General features: G+C 38.1%; 1 protein-coding gene across 1 annotated transcript in view; it reads left to right on the top strand.

The window, feature by feature from the left end:
- Window positions 1-16754, top strand: part of PLCG2 (phospholipase C gamma 2) — a 66054-nt gene that overhangs the window by 46267 nt on the left and 3033 nt on the right. Inside the window, exons 21-32 of the mRNA XM_040615040.1 lie at window positions 928-996; window positions 2221-2330; window positions 3140-3236; window positions 4156-4222; window positions 4467-4624; window positions 7259-7361; window positions 8333-8542; window positions 9135-9280; window positions 10328-10442; window positions 11634-11801; window positions 12429-12517; window positions 15908-16092. Of these exons, the coding sequence (XP_040470974.1) occupies window positions 928-996; window positions 2221-2330; window positions 3140-3236; window positions 4156-4222; window positions 4467-4624; window positions 7259-7361; window positions 8333-8542; window positions 9135-9280; window positions 10328-10442; window positions 11634-11801; window positions 12429-12517; window positions 15908-16092 (1517 nt within the window). The remainder of the gene's footprint in view (window positions 1-927; window positions 997-2220; window positions 2331-3139; window positions 3237-4155; window positions 4223-4466; window positions 4625-7258; window positions 7362-8332; window positions 8543-9134; window positions 9281-10327; window positions 10443-11633; window positions 11802-12428; window positions 12518-15907; window positions 16093-16754) is intronic.

Genomic DNA, 16754 nt, shown 5'->3' with positions numbered 1-16754 from the left:
GAGTCATCTCAGGGAGGGTGTCCAACTGCCTTTTGTGGTAAAAAGTGAGAGGTATCTCTGAAGGCTTACTCTTTGAGATAAGCATGAGGAAATGTTTCCAAGAGATACTTGTCTCTGCCTATTGACTACTCTAGGAGCCTGGATAATTAGTTTAGGATAGAAGCCTACTTTCTGGATGGATGTGTTTCATGAAGAGAGAGCTTTGCTGAGGCAGCTGGCTTTTGGAAAGCCTAAGATGCTGTCTTCAAATATGTGTCTGTTAGAAGCTGCAGGAAAAACTTGTCTGGCGTGTTTGAGGAAATGAAAATGTGATGCATTTGTTTTTTGGGTTGTTTTTGTGTTGTTGGTGTTCTGTTTTGTTTTGGGTTTTGGTTGTTTTTTTTTTCTTTTTTCTTCCTGGGGAGATTAAAAGGGACTGAAAAGATTGTAGACCTCAGGAGTATTTTATAATGTTGCCTATAGCTAAGGTTCTGTATCCTAGGACCAGGTCTGAATGGGAACACAAGGAAAGAATAAAATGAAAAAAATTACTGTGTGTATTGTTTAAGAATTTTTATCTAATAGTGAAACCGATACTGGAACTAAAGTACTGTAACACAGAAATCTTAAGTATAGATATTGTCCTCCCTGATTGCACGTAGAAGGGTACTCACAATCTCAAAGTTATTTGACTGATTGAAATACTTTTGTGAGGTATTGCTGTTTCATTGTGTTTTACTGTTCATTAAACTGGCATAGGTTAAATAACAAACTCATGTTCAGCTATAGAAATAAGCATAACATAGGTGTTGGGCTTCACTCTTCTGTTTGCCTGTGTATTGTCAGAAAGGTGGTTTTGGCAGTGAATGTTCTATTAACATTAAGTGCTTCCATAATTTTTGATTCCCATAGCTTCATCATAATTTTTTTCCTTCTTCCTGTTTTTAGGAAAAAGATATTAACTCCCTCTATGATGTCAAGATGTATGTGGAACCCAGTGAAATCACTCCTACAGTGGTATGCTTAAAGAGAGATACTTGCACTTACCACAGACTTCTGAAAATTATGAGACTTGATTTCCCGTTAGCAGTAATGAAAAGGATAATTGAGAGCATTAGGCTGACTGACTTATGGGGGGCTGGACAGTAGAAATTTATAGGGCATGACTTTTTTTTCTAGCATCTCTTTAAAATTTGTACCCCATGTTTTCTTGTGTGCACATCCTGTATTGATTCATCCATATTGGAAGTCTGGGCACTTTTTGCTATTGAGTCTGCGGAGGTGGTTTGATATGCATGCTGATGCAGGTATGCCCCCAAGTTAAATAACCTATGAGAAGATTCAATCTGAGAAGGCCAAATCTTCACGGAAAGAAAGTATATTTAAATCCTAAGTGTTCATGTCTGTATGTGTGTGTGTTTGTGTGTTTATGAGCACTGTTACTTGTGCACAAAATTATTGCAGTTCCATTATCAGCAAACATGGCTTGCATGCACAAATAGGTGCAGTAATTATTTATGTACTTTCTGTATAAAAATGGTGTCTTTGGTTTATTAATGAGTAATTAAAGTTTGTCGTCTTTTAAAATATATATGTTTTGAAAACAAGAGGCACAGCAAACATCTGCTTCTCTCTAATTCTTGTTAGGGCCTGCCTACTTGTAATTTCTCATAAAAGTTCACCTGCTTGTAAATTTTGTGGCTGTAATTCTTTTTAGTCTTTTGAGCCAATAAATTTGCACTGCTGATGAAGCATTTGGGTATAGTAAATTCAAGATTAAAAAATTGCTTGTCCTGCTAAAACTGCTTGTTTTCCTAAAGGAAATGTGACCAGCAGGTTAGCTGACGTGGCTTTGAAGTGGAAGGTTTGTAGGCATCTAAGCCTACAAACTCCAGCTGTGTATGTATGTATGTTATGAAGATTGAGGATTGATATTTCAGTGTGGTTTTTTTTTTTTTTTTAACCTGACAGTAATTATGTTGCAGCACCCACAAAAAGAAAGATACTTTTTTTTTGCTTTTGCTTTTTTTTCAAGCTGATACTTGAAGGCTAGCCGTTAAGTAGCATCACTTGCTTCCACCGATAGATGTCACTCTGGAACTTTAGGATTGTTTTCTAAGCTTCATAACAAAAAAAAGGATCCAATCCCCCTTCTTTTATTTTTTTTTTTTAAGATTGCATTATTGATTATTTTGTGACCTGTCCCCCTAGAATGACCCTCTTGCTCTGTTTCTCTTCAAGCCTCAGAGAACAGTGAAAGCCTTATATGACTACAGAGCCAAAAGAAGTGATGAATTGAGCTTCTCTCGAGGAGCTTTAATTCATAATGTCACGAAGGAAACTGGAGGCTGGTAAGGACAAAGATTCCTCATAGGAGAACTTCTGGTGACTTACTAGATGAAGGGAACAGTTGAGCTTTGGGTAGTAGTTTTTAAAAACTTTGCTTGTCTGATTGCTGCTTATTAACTGTGACCCTATAAATCTTAATGCCAGGATATTTTTTAAAAACACAACCACCCACCCTCATCCTCAAATGTCCTTTCATGCCTTTTCCATTTTTCTGTCCTAAAACAATAACCTCAGCCTACAGAACCTCTACAGCCCAGTGTATCCAGTATTTTTCCTTTACTGCATTCATCCTTCCCAAACACTTGTGTATTCCAGGAAGCCACGCATCTATTACCATTGTTGTTATTGCTCTGTTTCTTTCCTGGCTCTGCTAAATACTTCTCAGGAATCAAACCCACCTTTTTTAGTTATCTGTTCAGTCGCCTTTCATAAGAGGTTTTCTTTCTTAGCTGGTTTGTAAATTGCTTGGAAAGCTTGGGAATCTAATGTTTCCCTGTAGTTTTTGCAGGGTAATCAACCACATAATAGTATTTTTAGTACTGGAAGGGGAAAAAGCCTCTTAAGTCATTAATTGCAGTTTACAGTAACTGTAATCCCTCTGAAATCATCTGTTACTACAGTTAATGATCACTTTGTTAGAGCTTTTAGCTGCTTCATCACTTATATTTTGGTGATAGCCAGCTAGACAAGCTAGTAAGGGGTATTAATGACTAATTTCTTGGGGATTATTGCTTCATTAATGGCTAACAGAAGCTCTTTAACTATTTATATATATATATATATACACACACACTTTTCTTTTTAAATTCAGGTGGAAGGGGGATTATGGAGAAAAAGTCCAACACTATTTTCCATCTAATTATGTTGAAGACCTGTCATCTGATAACTCTGCTGAACTTGAAAGCCAGGTGAGGGTTAAGGTTTGTCCACTACGTTTCCCTAGCAGATGCTACCTCCTGGAAGTGGAAGTCTGGTTTATAGAACCATGACTCTATGTGCTGTGATTGAGAGAACACAGAATAGAGAAATGAATGCATTCTTCACTGTTCTCTGCTGCTGAATATTTTTGTCAGGACATTCCTCAGAGAAAACTGCTTAAGGAGACAGCTGATTTGGTGGGGTTTTAGGAGATTTTAATGGTTTCCTGGTAATGAAAATCATACCAGTTTAGATTTTTTCAGATAGTTTGGCTAAACTATAACATGCCTTAAACTTTTAACTACCTTTAACTAGTTTGCCTGTATAATTACTGCCTTAATATTTGCAAATAAGAAAACTATGTGGCCAAACAAATCTTATTAGCCATTTCAGACTCCATTATTAAGTTTTTATGCATGACTAACCCAGTGCTGTTTGTCAAAAATACCTAAAAATCTAGTCCAGAGTCTTGGACAAAGTTCGCTTCAACAAAAGTAAACAAAACTCCATAATAAACAGTTTTAACATTTTGGAGTTTTAAAAAGAAAACATTGAATTCTTTTGATGTTCTGAAACACTTCCAATGACTTTCCAGGCATCTTTGGAGGAAAACAGATGTATTGGATTTCCTCCCCTGGTCATTGCAGCCTTAAACAGGCTTGAAAAATGAGCAATTGTGTCAGTACAGAAGCTGCACTCCTCATTTTGACTACTCTCACTACAGAGATTCTCCTGTGTTTCTCAAAATGAGAGATTCTTGATATGGAAAAAAGCTTTTAAAATTTATAGTGGACGTGCTTTCAGTGAAACTGAAATTAGATTTAATGGTACATGTTTATTATTTGTTAATGTCCTGTGCATATTCATGCAACGTGAGATTTAGGGTCGGATTTAACTCATGTTTTTCAGATTATTGAGGACAATCCATTAGGCTCTCTTTGTCGTGGCATACTGGTACTCAATACATACAACGTTGGTAGGTATTTTCTGATGCTTATGTACAGACTCTTAAGCTTTCTGTGGTTGAGTAGACTCTTCTATGTTTAGCAGGAAAAATTGTTGTTTGTTTTTTAAACAAAACACCTACTTGTATTGGTATCATGGAGTTTCATCATATTAATTGTATTAGCTGTATTAACTGTTGCAATAAATCAAGAGTGACAGCTTAGAAGAACTGTTAGATTTTAGGATAAATTTCTTGCTACTGTGTTGCCTAACAGTGAAAATGCCCCAAGGAAAACACAAAAAGCCTTTTGTCTTCATTCTGGAACCTAAGAATCTAGACGATCCATGTGTTGAGTTTGCAACTGATAAAGTAGAAGAACTCTTTGAATGGTACCAAAGTATCCGTGAAATCACTTGGAAAACTACAGAAGAGGTATTGTTAAAAATCTACCTATTGATTTTTTATAGTGGACTGCTATGAATTTACAATAGGATTTGTCTTTAACTGCCATCCAATGCTAAATGTTTCCAACACGTGGTTCTTCACTCTCTTGCATATTGCTGTTTGTTGGTTCATTTTATTGATACTGTGAATCTTATTCCCTAAAATCTTTGAGGAATGGTACCAGTGTTTTATATAAATTTATGTTAACAAGAGTTTTTCAGCAGAGTACTGCGTGTGTTGCATCCAGCACCTCAGTGTGCTTAGTAGTACAAAGTAGATACCATTATAATTTTACATTTAGTTACACTGATTTAATCCTAGCATTAAGCAGAAGAAACTCAGATCTCAGACTGTTCTGTTCAGAGCTGTGAATCCACTAGTGAGTATATGTGAAATCTGAGCTGCCTTTGCCTAAACTCTTCTTAATCCTGTGTACTAACTCTGTTTTCCAGTGAATGCAGTGGCACTAGTAGGGAATTGTTTGGCTAATATAATACTTTATCTATTTGTAACCAATAGGCACATTCTGGATTTACCAGACCTTCAATAGTAGTATTTCCAAATTCTTGCCTAAAGATTAAAAGATTCTGCCTAAGTTGAACTTCTACATCCCATCCCTCTATAAGTACTGCCACTGAAAGACATTTTTCAGGACTTGCTTTTTCTGTTTTGATGTATTAATTTACCTCCCAGTCATCTTTTCTAGTATTTTAGAAGTCTTTGACATGACCAAAAAGCCCTTACAATGACTATGCTTAAGTATACTCTTTCCTTTGTTGCTTTTATTGACTTTTTATTTTTAAGTGGGTGATATGAGTGATGGAAAATGTGTTTCAGTATCATGTTGTCTCATGCTGTTTATCTGTCATCTGGAGTGGTAATGCTCGGAGGGTCACGATAATCCTATTTATAGCAGGCAAGTTGGCGTTTCAAGCAGAGGACTACAAATTCAGCAAGGGAAGAACCAACAGGAGCTGTTGACCTATTGTTGGGGGAGGAGAGATGTGGTTCTTATGCCAGGCTTTCATTTAGAAGTAAAAATGAGAAAAAGAGAAACATGACCTAGAAGAAGTGTCTCTAAATGGAATGTTTCTTATGGTACAAAAATGGCTCTTCAGGAGCTTGTACGGTTAGGGAAGTATTAAACACTCTGTGTTCAAAGATGCTTTAAAACTCATCAGGAATCAGTCAAGAGGCTTTTCTCACAGTGTAACCTCTAGAAAGTTCACATGATAGACTACTGCATGAGGAGGGGAAAATGATGAGGAAACGCCCTTTTGCCAGTACAGTTAACTGGCTGAATTTTGGGGAAGGAAAAAGATTAGTGAATCAACAGTATGCTACAATACGATACAGGTTTTTTATGACTTTACTCTTGGGCTGTGTCCAGTATACACAAAAAGTAAAACTAAGCTTCATGTATCTTGTCATCTCTGCTTAATACTGACACTTGCCCTGCTCCTAGGGATGGTTGTTCATTGCTAGCTCTCCTACTTGGTATCACTAGAGGGTTATGTCTAAAGATGAGCTCATGGCATCCAGAAGTGGTCCTTTGCTATTTGGAGCTCTGATTTCTGTTGGGCAGTGTCTGGGAAACCATGGTGGATCATTTAGTACAATGAGGTTTGTATGGCTCTCTCCCAAGGTTATTTCCAAGTCTAAACATCGTATTCCTCCTTACTTTTCTTAGACTTTAATGTATGATCTCTGGTTCAGTAAAACATTCTGGAAACCCATGGCTCCCTAGCTCTGATTTTCATTCCTTTTCAGTTAGTCTTCTGAGGGAATTCTTTTGGAAGACTTCCTAATTGCTGCTGCTTCATAACCTCTTGTGCCAAAGCTAATCGCTGTTCAGTACAGGACTCTTTAATGTGTTTTATCCTGTAATTGCTTCTTATGTCTGAAAAGCCTCCAGCACAAATGTCTCCACTCAGGATGAGTCTTGCTGATTTCAGTAATTCCCAGTCTCTGGTTGCAGGGACTGTTGCTCAGTTTTCACAGAGCAGGTGCTTGCAAACATGCTGGGTTTATTATTGGTGATGACAACAAGATTACACGTTATTTTCTATACGTAACATTATTGGTTTGGTGCACAAATAGAAAACTACAGGAATGATGCTCATAGGGTTTGAATTTAGCAGTTTGGGAGTTACTAACAAGTCTTAAGTCCTGCTCAGGATTGTAAATAAAGAGACACTTCAGTACCCTTTTCATTTTTTCTGCATACATTTGCATTTATATGAGGTTGTAACTAAAACCGAGTAGAGCCACGTTAAAATAATAAGAGAAAATAAAATCTTGCCAGGATTCTGAGAAGGACTGATTAGGGAAGCACTGAAACACTTACTTAAAAAAAAACCCCAACAAACCAACCCAAAACCCAACATAACAACCCCCCCAAAAAACACAACACAACTAAAACCCCAACCCATTTGGTTAGCCTGTTCACTGAATTGGATCTTAAAAGTACGTTTTAACTATGCAAGTGGCTATAAAGTATCAGATAGGAATCTGGGCAACAAAGAATGCATCGGCTTTGTCATTTCATTAGAGTATACCCTGGAGTTAGGGTACCATAATACTCAGTGTACCTGTAATCTAAATCTTTGTTATGTTTTACAGGAGAACAGGAGGAAATACTGGGAAAAGAATCAGTTGATTGCTATTGAATTATCTGATCTGGTAATCTACTGCAAGCCAACAAGCAAAACCAAGGACAATTTAGGTATTTCCTTTAATATTACACCTGAATTTTACCCTTTCTAGAATCTTTACAGATGTTAGTTGAAATTCTAGAACTGAAGATAAAATCTATCCTTTTTCTACTGGAAAATAAATTCTGCCTCACTTGTGCAGTTTTCAGTGGCACTTTGAAATTGTGCACTAGGGAACTTGATGCTATACAACAGTCACAAAAAACTTGTCACAAATTTCTAGCTAGTTAACTAGAGGCATGCTCTTGTAAGTGTCTTTCATGGGGAGGCTCACTAGTTACGTATCAATTGAATTTTTTGAGATGAAAAACTTAGGCTGAACACTTGCAATTTGTTTGTAAAAACCTTCAAAATGGATTTGCTGTGTATTATGTAATTTTACTGTAAGAACCTGTTTGCCATTTATGTAAGCTATTGGAATGGTACATGGTTTCATAATATAAATGAGACCTGGGGTTTGTGTAAGTGCGGGTGTGGAATCTGACACTGAAATATGTACTACTTACTCCTTTTTTTTGTGTGTCATTGCTGCTGGAGAAGCCAGCAGATGTGCCCTCTTTCTTTAAGGTTCTTTGCAAATGTTTTTAATAAGCTGTCAGTGTGGTTAAGACATTATAATAATTATAGCAAATGTTTGAGGAATTGGGTAACCCTGGCTCATCCTTTCTTCTCCATATTTAAACCCAGAAAAAGATGTCTCATTTAAATATGTTATAGTGGTCAGAAGTACATTGTTAGCAATGATGAGATGAGACTATGACAATAGGCTCTTCTCTACCCTGTTGCAAAGCATGTGGCAGCAGGCATTTTTAACTTTCAGACTTGATGCTCAACCGATTTGCCATGTCTGCATGAGAATTGTGCCAATTATTGCATTAAAGGACAAAGTGAAACAAAGTAAAACAAAGTGTTAGTAGAAATGAAGTATAAATGTAGAGTTCTTTCTTTAGTAACCATTGCTTTTCCTCCTTACCTTGTCCAGAAAATCCTGATTTCAAAGAAATCCGTTCTTTTGTGGAAACTAAGGCAGAGAGCATTGTTAAGCAAAAGCCAGTTGAGTTGTTGAAATACAACCTGAAGGGACTGACACGTGTCTATCCTAAAGGACAGAGGGTTGACTCGTCCAACTATGACCCATTTCGCCTCTGGCTCTGTGGCTCCCAGATGGTGGCCCTTAACTTCCAAACTCCAGGTAATATTCCCTTTAAAAAAGGATCTAATCCATCTTCCATTTCACCATAAACAAACCCCTTTCTGGCCTCTCTGCCATTCTAGTTGCTGTGGCTGTCCTAGTTATTTGTACCTCCCTGAAGAAGGGATGTACAAGAACTAAAGTTTGGTTTTGAACATGTGGATCACCTGTTCCCAAAGGTCAGTCCCCAAAAGGCCTGTCTGAGCCTAACTAGCCCCCAGACTCTAAAGTTTATTTCACCTTGATCTCTTTGTGATAAGCAAGCAGAGAGATTTACAGTAAGTTTCAAGTGGACGAACAGTTGTTCAGCCCCAGGGAAGGCTGTGCTTAACTTTATGCTAAGGGCCAGCTGGTTTATGACACGCTGAGAGCAAACTAATTGTGAATGGAGTTGGGCTTATCCGGATTAAAATTGGTGAGAAATGACCTGTCAGGTTCAGTTACTGAAGGGAACAGTCTTCCAACTTCTCTTCCCAGCTCTTTCTGATAAAGTGGCCACCAGAAAGAATTAGAGAGGAGCCATTAGTCTGGTACTTCCTTAGTGTTATACAAGTGGGGATCTTCTGTTGTGACTCTTTAACTCTCTCCCTAGATAAATACATGCAATTGAACCATGCCTTGTTTTCACTTAATGGACGCACTGGCTATGTTCTGCAGCCAGAGAGCATGCGAAATGAAGAATATGACCCAATGCCAAATGACTCGAAGAGGAAATTGCAGATGATTATGACAGTGAGGGTAAATCTCTTTTGTAAATTATGTTTTTTACAAGTCATAAATATCTATAAAACTAAAAATAAAGCTATTATGTTTCAGAGCAAGATCTGACAGATTGTCAAAATACTGTTTCTAAATGTCAGTGTGTTTGAGAATAAAACTAATTTCACTGGTTCCTGAAAGGAAATATGTATCTTCAGCATGCTAATGAAACAAATGCTATAGAACTGAAAACACAATCCTGGGATGATTTTGTATAATTGCTAATAAAAATTCCAAATTAACTAACTTGCATTTCCAATCTATTGACTTCTCAATAGGAAGATCCTGTTGAAGATTGGTTAGCAGCAGATGAACTAGTTCAGAGATTTCCAGTGTGGGAGAAAGATATTTGTAATGAAAAACAGAAACTAAGCATTAAAAATAATGAGTTGATCCCTCCCTTCATCATATTTAGTACACTGTGACTTAATCAGAATGTCATTATCATTTTTCATGGGGAGATGGGTTTATAATTTGAAAATTATGCCATGTTGTCATCTGGTGCCAAACAGGAATTGAACTTGTTTCTGTTCTCAGTTGCTATACATTAAGAGATGTCCTTTAAAAATACATTTTCTGAGAAAGAAGAAACACTTGAACTACTTCTCAGTACTGTTTACAGAAGAGGTCAACAGGGGCTGTGAATGTGCCTGTCATAAATAGATATGTAATAAATGAATAAAGGAATGTCATAAAGTAGATATGTAATAAAGGCTGAGGAAATGTAAAAAAATTTACATTACAGGCCTGGTCTGGAACTCCATACTGTGTGTAATGAATGTCAGCTACAGTATCTTACAATGAAAATCATTGGGTTACCCAAACAATGTTGAGATATTATTACTGCTGTCACCGATAGTATGTTTAATACATGCAAACATATTCAAGAGAAGGGAGTGTGTATTTTATGCATATTCTTCTGGACTTCACCCCTACCCCCTCTAGTTCTGTAGGCTGTCCTCCGTACAGAAATAACGGCGCTAAGTTTCCGTTGGAGGTGGTTATAATTTACAGTTGCTTTTGCAGGTTTTAGGTGCTCGTCATCTCCCTAAACCCGGTAGAAGCATCGCTTGTCCCTTTGTAGAAGTAGAAATTTGTGGGGCTGAATACGATAACAGCAAATTCAAGACAACAGTTGTGAGTGAGTATCTGCGGTTTTCGGTGTTGTAGGGATATGGTTATATTTCCAGTGTCTTTAGATATAGTGGGTGGAGGGTGACCATGAGTTTGTAACTGGCCAGCAACATGTACAGGGAGGAATAAGTTAAGTGCTCTGGACTGGTGAGTCATACAGTAGTATTCTTTTGCTTGCCTCAGGGCCAGTTTTGGGAAACTTTATTGTATATCAAATTCAGAAAAAAAAATACTGTTGCAATTTGTAAAGAAAATTCGGTTGTGTTTTTGCCTATGCATGTTTCTCTATTTGCATATTTTAAAAAAGTGCTGAAAGGGTCTCCAACAGTGCTAGTCAGTTCCCAAAAGTCTGGCCCAAAGGGGGAGTTCCTACTGTGAGATCTAGACTATGTTTATTTAAACTTGGCTTCTAAGACTGAGACAGCTCGGGTATACAGGGCTGTAAAGCAGCATAACTGGCAGTGCAATAGAAGTTTGATCAAAGCTCACGCCTGGTGAGTTCTGGGTGAAGGATGTGTGTTCGTGTGTACATGAGCTTCATTTAAGTGCACTGAAGTGGGGGAGTATCTCAGCCCCTTGATATTTCACCATTTAATATTTCTGGATGCAGCAGTGTTCCTCTAGTAAACAAGAGGCTTTGGTTTTAATTATCCAAACCATCAATACCAGTGGAAAATAAAGACAGAATCAGGAGCAGAATGTGCATTGTGGTTCATTAGTACTTCAGAGAGGAGGATTGATTTTAACTTTTTGTGGGAAGTGACCAAGATTTTAGAGAGCAAACTTCCTGGCTGTGTCACATGTACCAAATTACTTGGTGTTATATTAAGAATTGGGCCATTGTACTTTAGTGTTCCCAGTGCTTTTCATGCTTTTACTCTGATACAGAGCATGAGGCTTATGAATATGAGCAAGGAAATAGCTTTTTTCTTTTACAAATACATGCCCAAGAAGGTTTTATATTTTTAAATACAAATAATACTTTTCTTCATGGATTTCTATCCCTGCCAAGTTTCCTCTTGTCTCCCTTCCCAAATAAACAAATACCAACCTTCTGAAGCAAGGTTACAAAAGGAGACGGATGGTAAATAGGATTTTTGGGCCTTCGTATCCCTAGAAAACGTCCTGGGATACATACCCATATGCGAGTGAAGGGAAGTTATTGCTTCATACTGCAAATGTTTCTTTTTCATTACAGATGACAATGGCCTTAATCCAGTTTGGGCACCCTGTCCAGAGCAAGTGAAATTTGAAATTTATGATCCAAGTCTAGCATTTCTGCGCTTTGTTGTTTATGAGGAAGATATGTTCAGTGATCCCAATTTCTTAGCACATGCCACTTTCCCAATAAAAGGAATAAAATCAGGTGAGATCACTGGGTATAATAAGGGGCTAAGTCAGAAAAATGCTGTTCAGCATTTTTGCGTTGTGACTGCTCTCAGTAGAAGCTACAATGCGCCAAAGGCCAAGTGCTCTTTTGATGTGAGTTCTTTTAATGCATTGTTTGTTATGATACTGGGTATGTAGTGTGTAAGTATTTAAACCAATCCTTTCACCCACGTGAAATTCCTTCTTAAAAATTGAGATAGGAAAGCATTATGTAGAATAATTTGCACTGTCTTTACTACATACTCCATTTCAGCAACGGGGTTATGTGCTCTGAGTGAAATCTGGGAAGATTCTTTTTCTGTTTTGGTGTCAGTGTATTTGTTTTGTTAATTATTTTAGATGTGGACCTATGTAGAGTAAGTTTTCTGCTTTCCTCTGCTTCTGGCTTTAGTTTTCAGGAGCGTGTGAAATCTGCGCTTCTCAGTCTTGCCATTCTTGCCTTTTGCTTCCCTGTAATTGTCATAGCAAAGCCTGCTCTCAACAGTGGAGCATTTGAGCGATGAAGAATCTGTTCGCCCTCAGGACTGTATGTACCATGTTGTAACTGCAGATGACCCTTTGCCTTGACTCTTAATTGTCCTTTTTATATGTTCCCCCTGGCCAGGTTTTAGATCAGTTCCTCTCAAGAATGGCTACAGTGAAGATATAGAGCTGGCCTCACTTCTGGTTCACTGTGAAATGCAACAAGTTCTGGTGAGTACCACTGGGCCTTTTTGTGCATGTTATCAGCTCTTTGTGAAAACCAGGAAATGAGGATTTAGTTTCCTGTTCTGTGTCCGATGTGCTTTTGTCAGGCATTTCTGCAGGTACTGGGGAAGGACCAGTAATGCCAGTTGAGTTACTCTCCCTCTGGGAAGACGGATTATGTAGCTGTTAAAAGAAATAACACACTAACAAAGCCTTGTTACCTCCACTAGTTTTTGCTGTAATGGCATGGTCATAGTCTTCCCCTTTAACTGACTGATGCCATGCAAAGCTAGCTAAATTCAGCTTTGACTTCACAGAGTAATATTTTATTTTTTTTTAAAGCTCCTACATAAAAAGAAATAACTTTAGGAAGAGAAGGCAGTAATTTCTCCCAGTATTTCATTAAAATAAACAACCCATCAGATAGAAGACATTCTGGTTCCTGCAGAAGTGTGAATCTGCTCTTCTCAGCCTCTCTCAAACACCTAATTGAAGAATGAGTATTTTTAAACATGCAGGGGGGAAAAATAATGATGCGTTCTTGCTCATTAAGCCTGGCATTGAAGTGGCTGATCTGTGAACAGCATTTGTTGGTGTTCCAGAGATGTTGCTGTATATATTGATTTAAGCGGGATTATTCTCAGACTCTTATCTCAACAAGATTTTATGTAATTTAAATACACTGGTGTAGAGGCCGTGTGATGAAAGTTTAAAGATTCTTCTGGGAAGTGGGTATTTCAGGGTGCTTTCCTGTACCCTTCAGATTCAGAGAAAAAAGTAGTCCAACCTTTTATTTGTAGTCTTTTACAACCATTCAGGCTTACGTTGCAGTTCACACCAGTGTACATGATTTTTCCTGATTAAAACACCAGCCTCAGCTAACTGTAAGTCATTATGTCTCTGGTGGGATTTGCACCTGCAGTTGCATACACTGAAATTGAAATTATGGAATTCAGTCACATGTTCCTTTACAGAGGACTGGCAGCCTTTTTCAAACATCCTTTGTCAAGGTTTTTACAAAGCCACCTTATAACGCATGATGTAAAATAACTGTGTTTAATGACAGTGTTTGGCAGCCGTGGTCGGTTCCTTCTGTTGGCTAGCAAAGAGTCGTGAGAGCAGGACAGAGCTAGAAGCTGAGACCAAGCGTGTGTGTGTCTGCGTGTGTGTGTGTAAACAAGAGAGAAGATAACGTTTAAAAGGCTCGTATTTCACGGACAGGAGGCTGATAGAGGAGGCCAGATAAACTGCTATTTTTTGGCTTGCTGCCTTTGAGAAACAACTTGCTGTTGCCTAATACGTTGAGCATAGACATCACTTGTAGATATATTGTGATTTCTTCCTGCCGTGGTTTCTCTTCAGAAATTCAGATCATCATTTGCCTGGGGCAGGAGTAGCTCTTAAACTGTGGTTCAGAGCAGCAGTATGCCTCCCCATCTGTCAGTACCAAGTCCTTTGACAGTAGCACATTTCGCACTCTTGAAGCCCTTTCTGTTTGTTAAGCCAAATGAAGATGCAGCACAACTCTGTATTTTTACACTGTCTGATGTCTCTGGGTGGTAACGCAGTGGCAGGAGAACTTTGAAAATTTTCCCTTGTGTTTGGCAGTCTGCAAGAAACCAAGACTTGCCATAGTTAATCAACTTCTAGAAGTCTGATTAACTTCTTTTGCCAGATCATTCAAGAAGCATCTGAAAAGATCAAGGCTGTCTCCATCTGTTCTTCTGCCCGTAGCTTTAAATGATGACCCTCTATAAAATGATATAATTTAATAACAGGCCTGTTTATATACAGTGTCCATCTGCATACTCTTGGAGATGAAATACAGAATTATAAAAGGGGAATTACAGATGGCCTTGGAATTTCTTGGGAATAGAGAAGCAAGAATATTGTAGATGTAAGCATGCACATTTGTGAATTAAGTGGGGCCTTACGCAGGTTCTGTTGAAGTGAAATAGTTTTCTTGACACTGCAGAAATTGTACTACACTGAGGTGGTTGTTAGATTTAGGAATGTGTCTTATTTACTTGAAAATTGAGTTACTTGCTTCAGAAAGTGTGTGTATCTTTTCAGCGTTTTGTGATTACAGTCAGCCTCGATGGTGTATATATTTTAACATAAAGATTGAAGTGGACGTTCTTAAATGGAGTTTTAAAGTCTAGCTTTGTGGATACATTTATTTACAAGAACAAATAGTAGTACATATGCATCTTGATTACACCTGCAACTTGGTAATTGGCAATCTGCTTTTCCCTTTGCAATTTGGGAATATAAAGTTCCTTCCCTTAAAAAATAATAATTAAAAAACGTTACTTTTAAAATCCTAATCAGCAGCATAGCACTGAGGCTGTTTCAGTTGCTTCAACCCATACCTGGATAGGGATGTATTTCAGGAGGAAAAATGAGGTCTGGGAGAGGGTCTTGTTGCCCTAACTGAAACCTCTTGGGTACGCTGCTAACCAATCCGTTTTCCTAGATCTGGACTGAGTGCAGAAGGAGGCAGTCTTATTTGTATGCCACCTCTGAAAATATTTGGATTTATTACATTTATTGATTGCATGTCATTTCTTGTAGGATGAGTATCTTGTTTTGCTGCTGACGTGAAAATTAAGACTTCAATCCTGCCAGTACTATTCCCCACTAGTAACTCTATAAAGGAGACAGCTTTTGCATCCAAAGTTTTGAAGTTGTGAAAGGAATCATCTTTATTTTATGCTTTGGAATATTTTAAGACCACCTACAATAACAGAAACTCAAACACTGCAGATTATTCTTCACTTAGTTCCTCTGCAAGTATTGAATTGCCATAGCTACATAGAAACACAGGCTCTGTTCCTCTTTCTTGGTCATCTGAGTACTTGCTGCTATTAGGGGTCCTACTTACGAGCCAGTATTTTGACCTGTAGTCTAGATTTCAATAGGAAAGCACCAGGACTGGTGGTATGTCATGCAGTACACAAATATGATGGAAGGGTAAAAAATTAAACCTTTTAAAATGTGTTTTTAAAATTTACAGTGTGATAACCCATCATGATACACCATTTGCTGTCCTTTCCTCAACAGACTGACATGCTTTAGTGGGGAAAAATATTCCAGTGGAAGTGTTCAGGTTGTGCACGTTTCACGACTTGCGCTGGAATAATCCCTGTTGCCCCTGTTAGGGGATATAGCTGGCCATTTTATTGAGCTGAAGGGTTTTTTTTTTCGTGCTTTCTGAGTTAGGTTTTTTTTCCCGTAAACATTCCAGAAATATCTTATGAAACTAATTTTATAAAATGTTCTATAAAGCTAATGGAATGTGTTTAGGAAAACAAAAGAATCCCCCTAACTGTTGATTCTGTGTCATTTTGGGTATGTGTGTTACGAGTTACATTGAATCCCAATATTATTTTGAAGGAAAGTGAAGAAGAACTTTATTCCTCATGTCGGCAACTTCGGAAGCGCCAGGAGGAGCTTAATAACCAGCTGTTTCTCTACGACACCCATATGAATTTAAGGAATCCTAACAGAGATGCTATATTAAAAGAATTCAGTGTGAATGAACACAAACTACAGATATACCAAGAGACGTGCAACCGCAGGTGGGTTGATTATCATTCTCCTTTCTAAGGCAGCTCTAGCTAGACATGATTTATGCTAAAGTAATCTCAGATTTATCAAAATGAGCATCTGAAGAGTGGTGAGAGTACAATGAGTCCATCTGAACGAAGGAAAGGCTGCGGTGAAGCAAGGCTGGGCTGTGAGCCGCTAGAGGCCAGCAGACGCTGTGAAATGTCTGCTCAGTGAGCTCACAGTGAAACATGCCGTCCTGTGAGCTGATATTCCTCTCTTCTCCTGCTTTCCAGGAGGAAAGCCTGGAAGTATATACAGCCAAATAAACGCCTCGCTTCTACACCATCAAAGTTATGCCTCTGGGGATGTCATTAGCATATTAGATGTGTGGGAACAGAAGATGTTTCCAGATACACATGTCACAAAAGATAAAAACAGTATTGAGTTGTGACAACATAGAATTGTCATTAAAGTGTCTGTACATTATCCAAAGCTCAGGGGAAGGATCTTTCTCCTTTGCTGCCACCTTTGGGCTGGGTGTGAGGGAGGCAGAGGCTTCATGTACCAGGAGGAAGTCTTGAGATCTCAAGATGGGACAGGAGGAAGACTTTTTTTATTTAAATATTTTTACCCTTTTATATGTGTGCTGAATAGCTGCATGAATCACTGGTTTACTCCCATTTATTAAGGA

This window comes from Falco naumanni, chromosome 15 (assembly GCF_017639655.2).
Source record: "Falco naumanni isolate bFalNau1 chromosome 15, bFalNau1.pat, whole genome shotgun sequence".
Taxonomy (NCBI): domain Eukaryota; kingdom Metazoa; phylum Chordata; class Aves; order Falconiformes; family Falconidae; genus Falco; species Falco naumanni.
The sequence above is the reverse complement of the archived record's forward strand: the minus strand, read 5'-3'. Positions and strand labels throughout refer to the sequence as shown.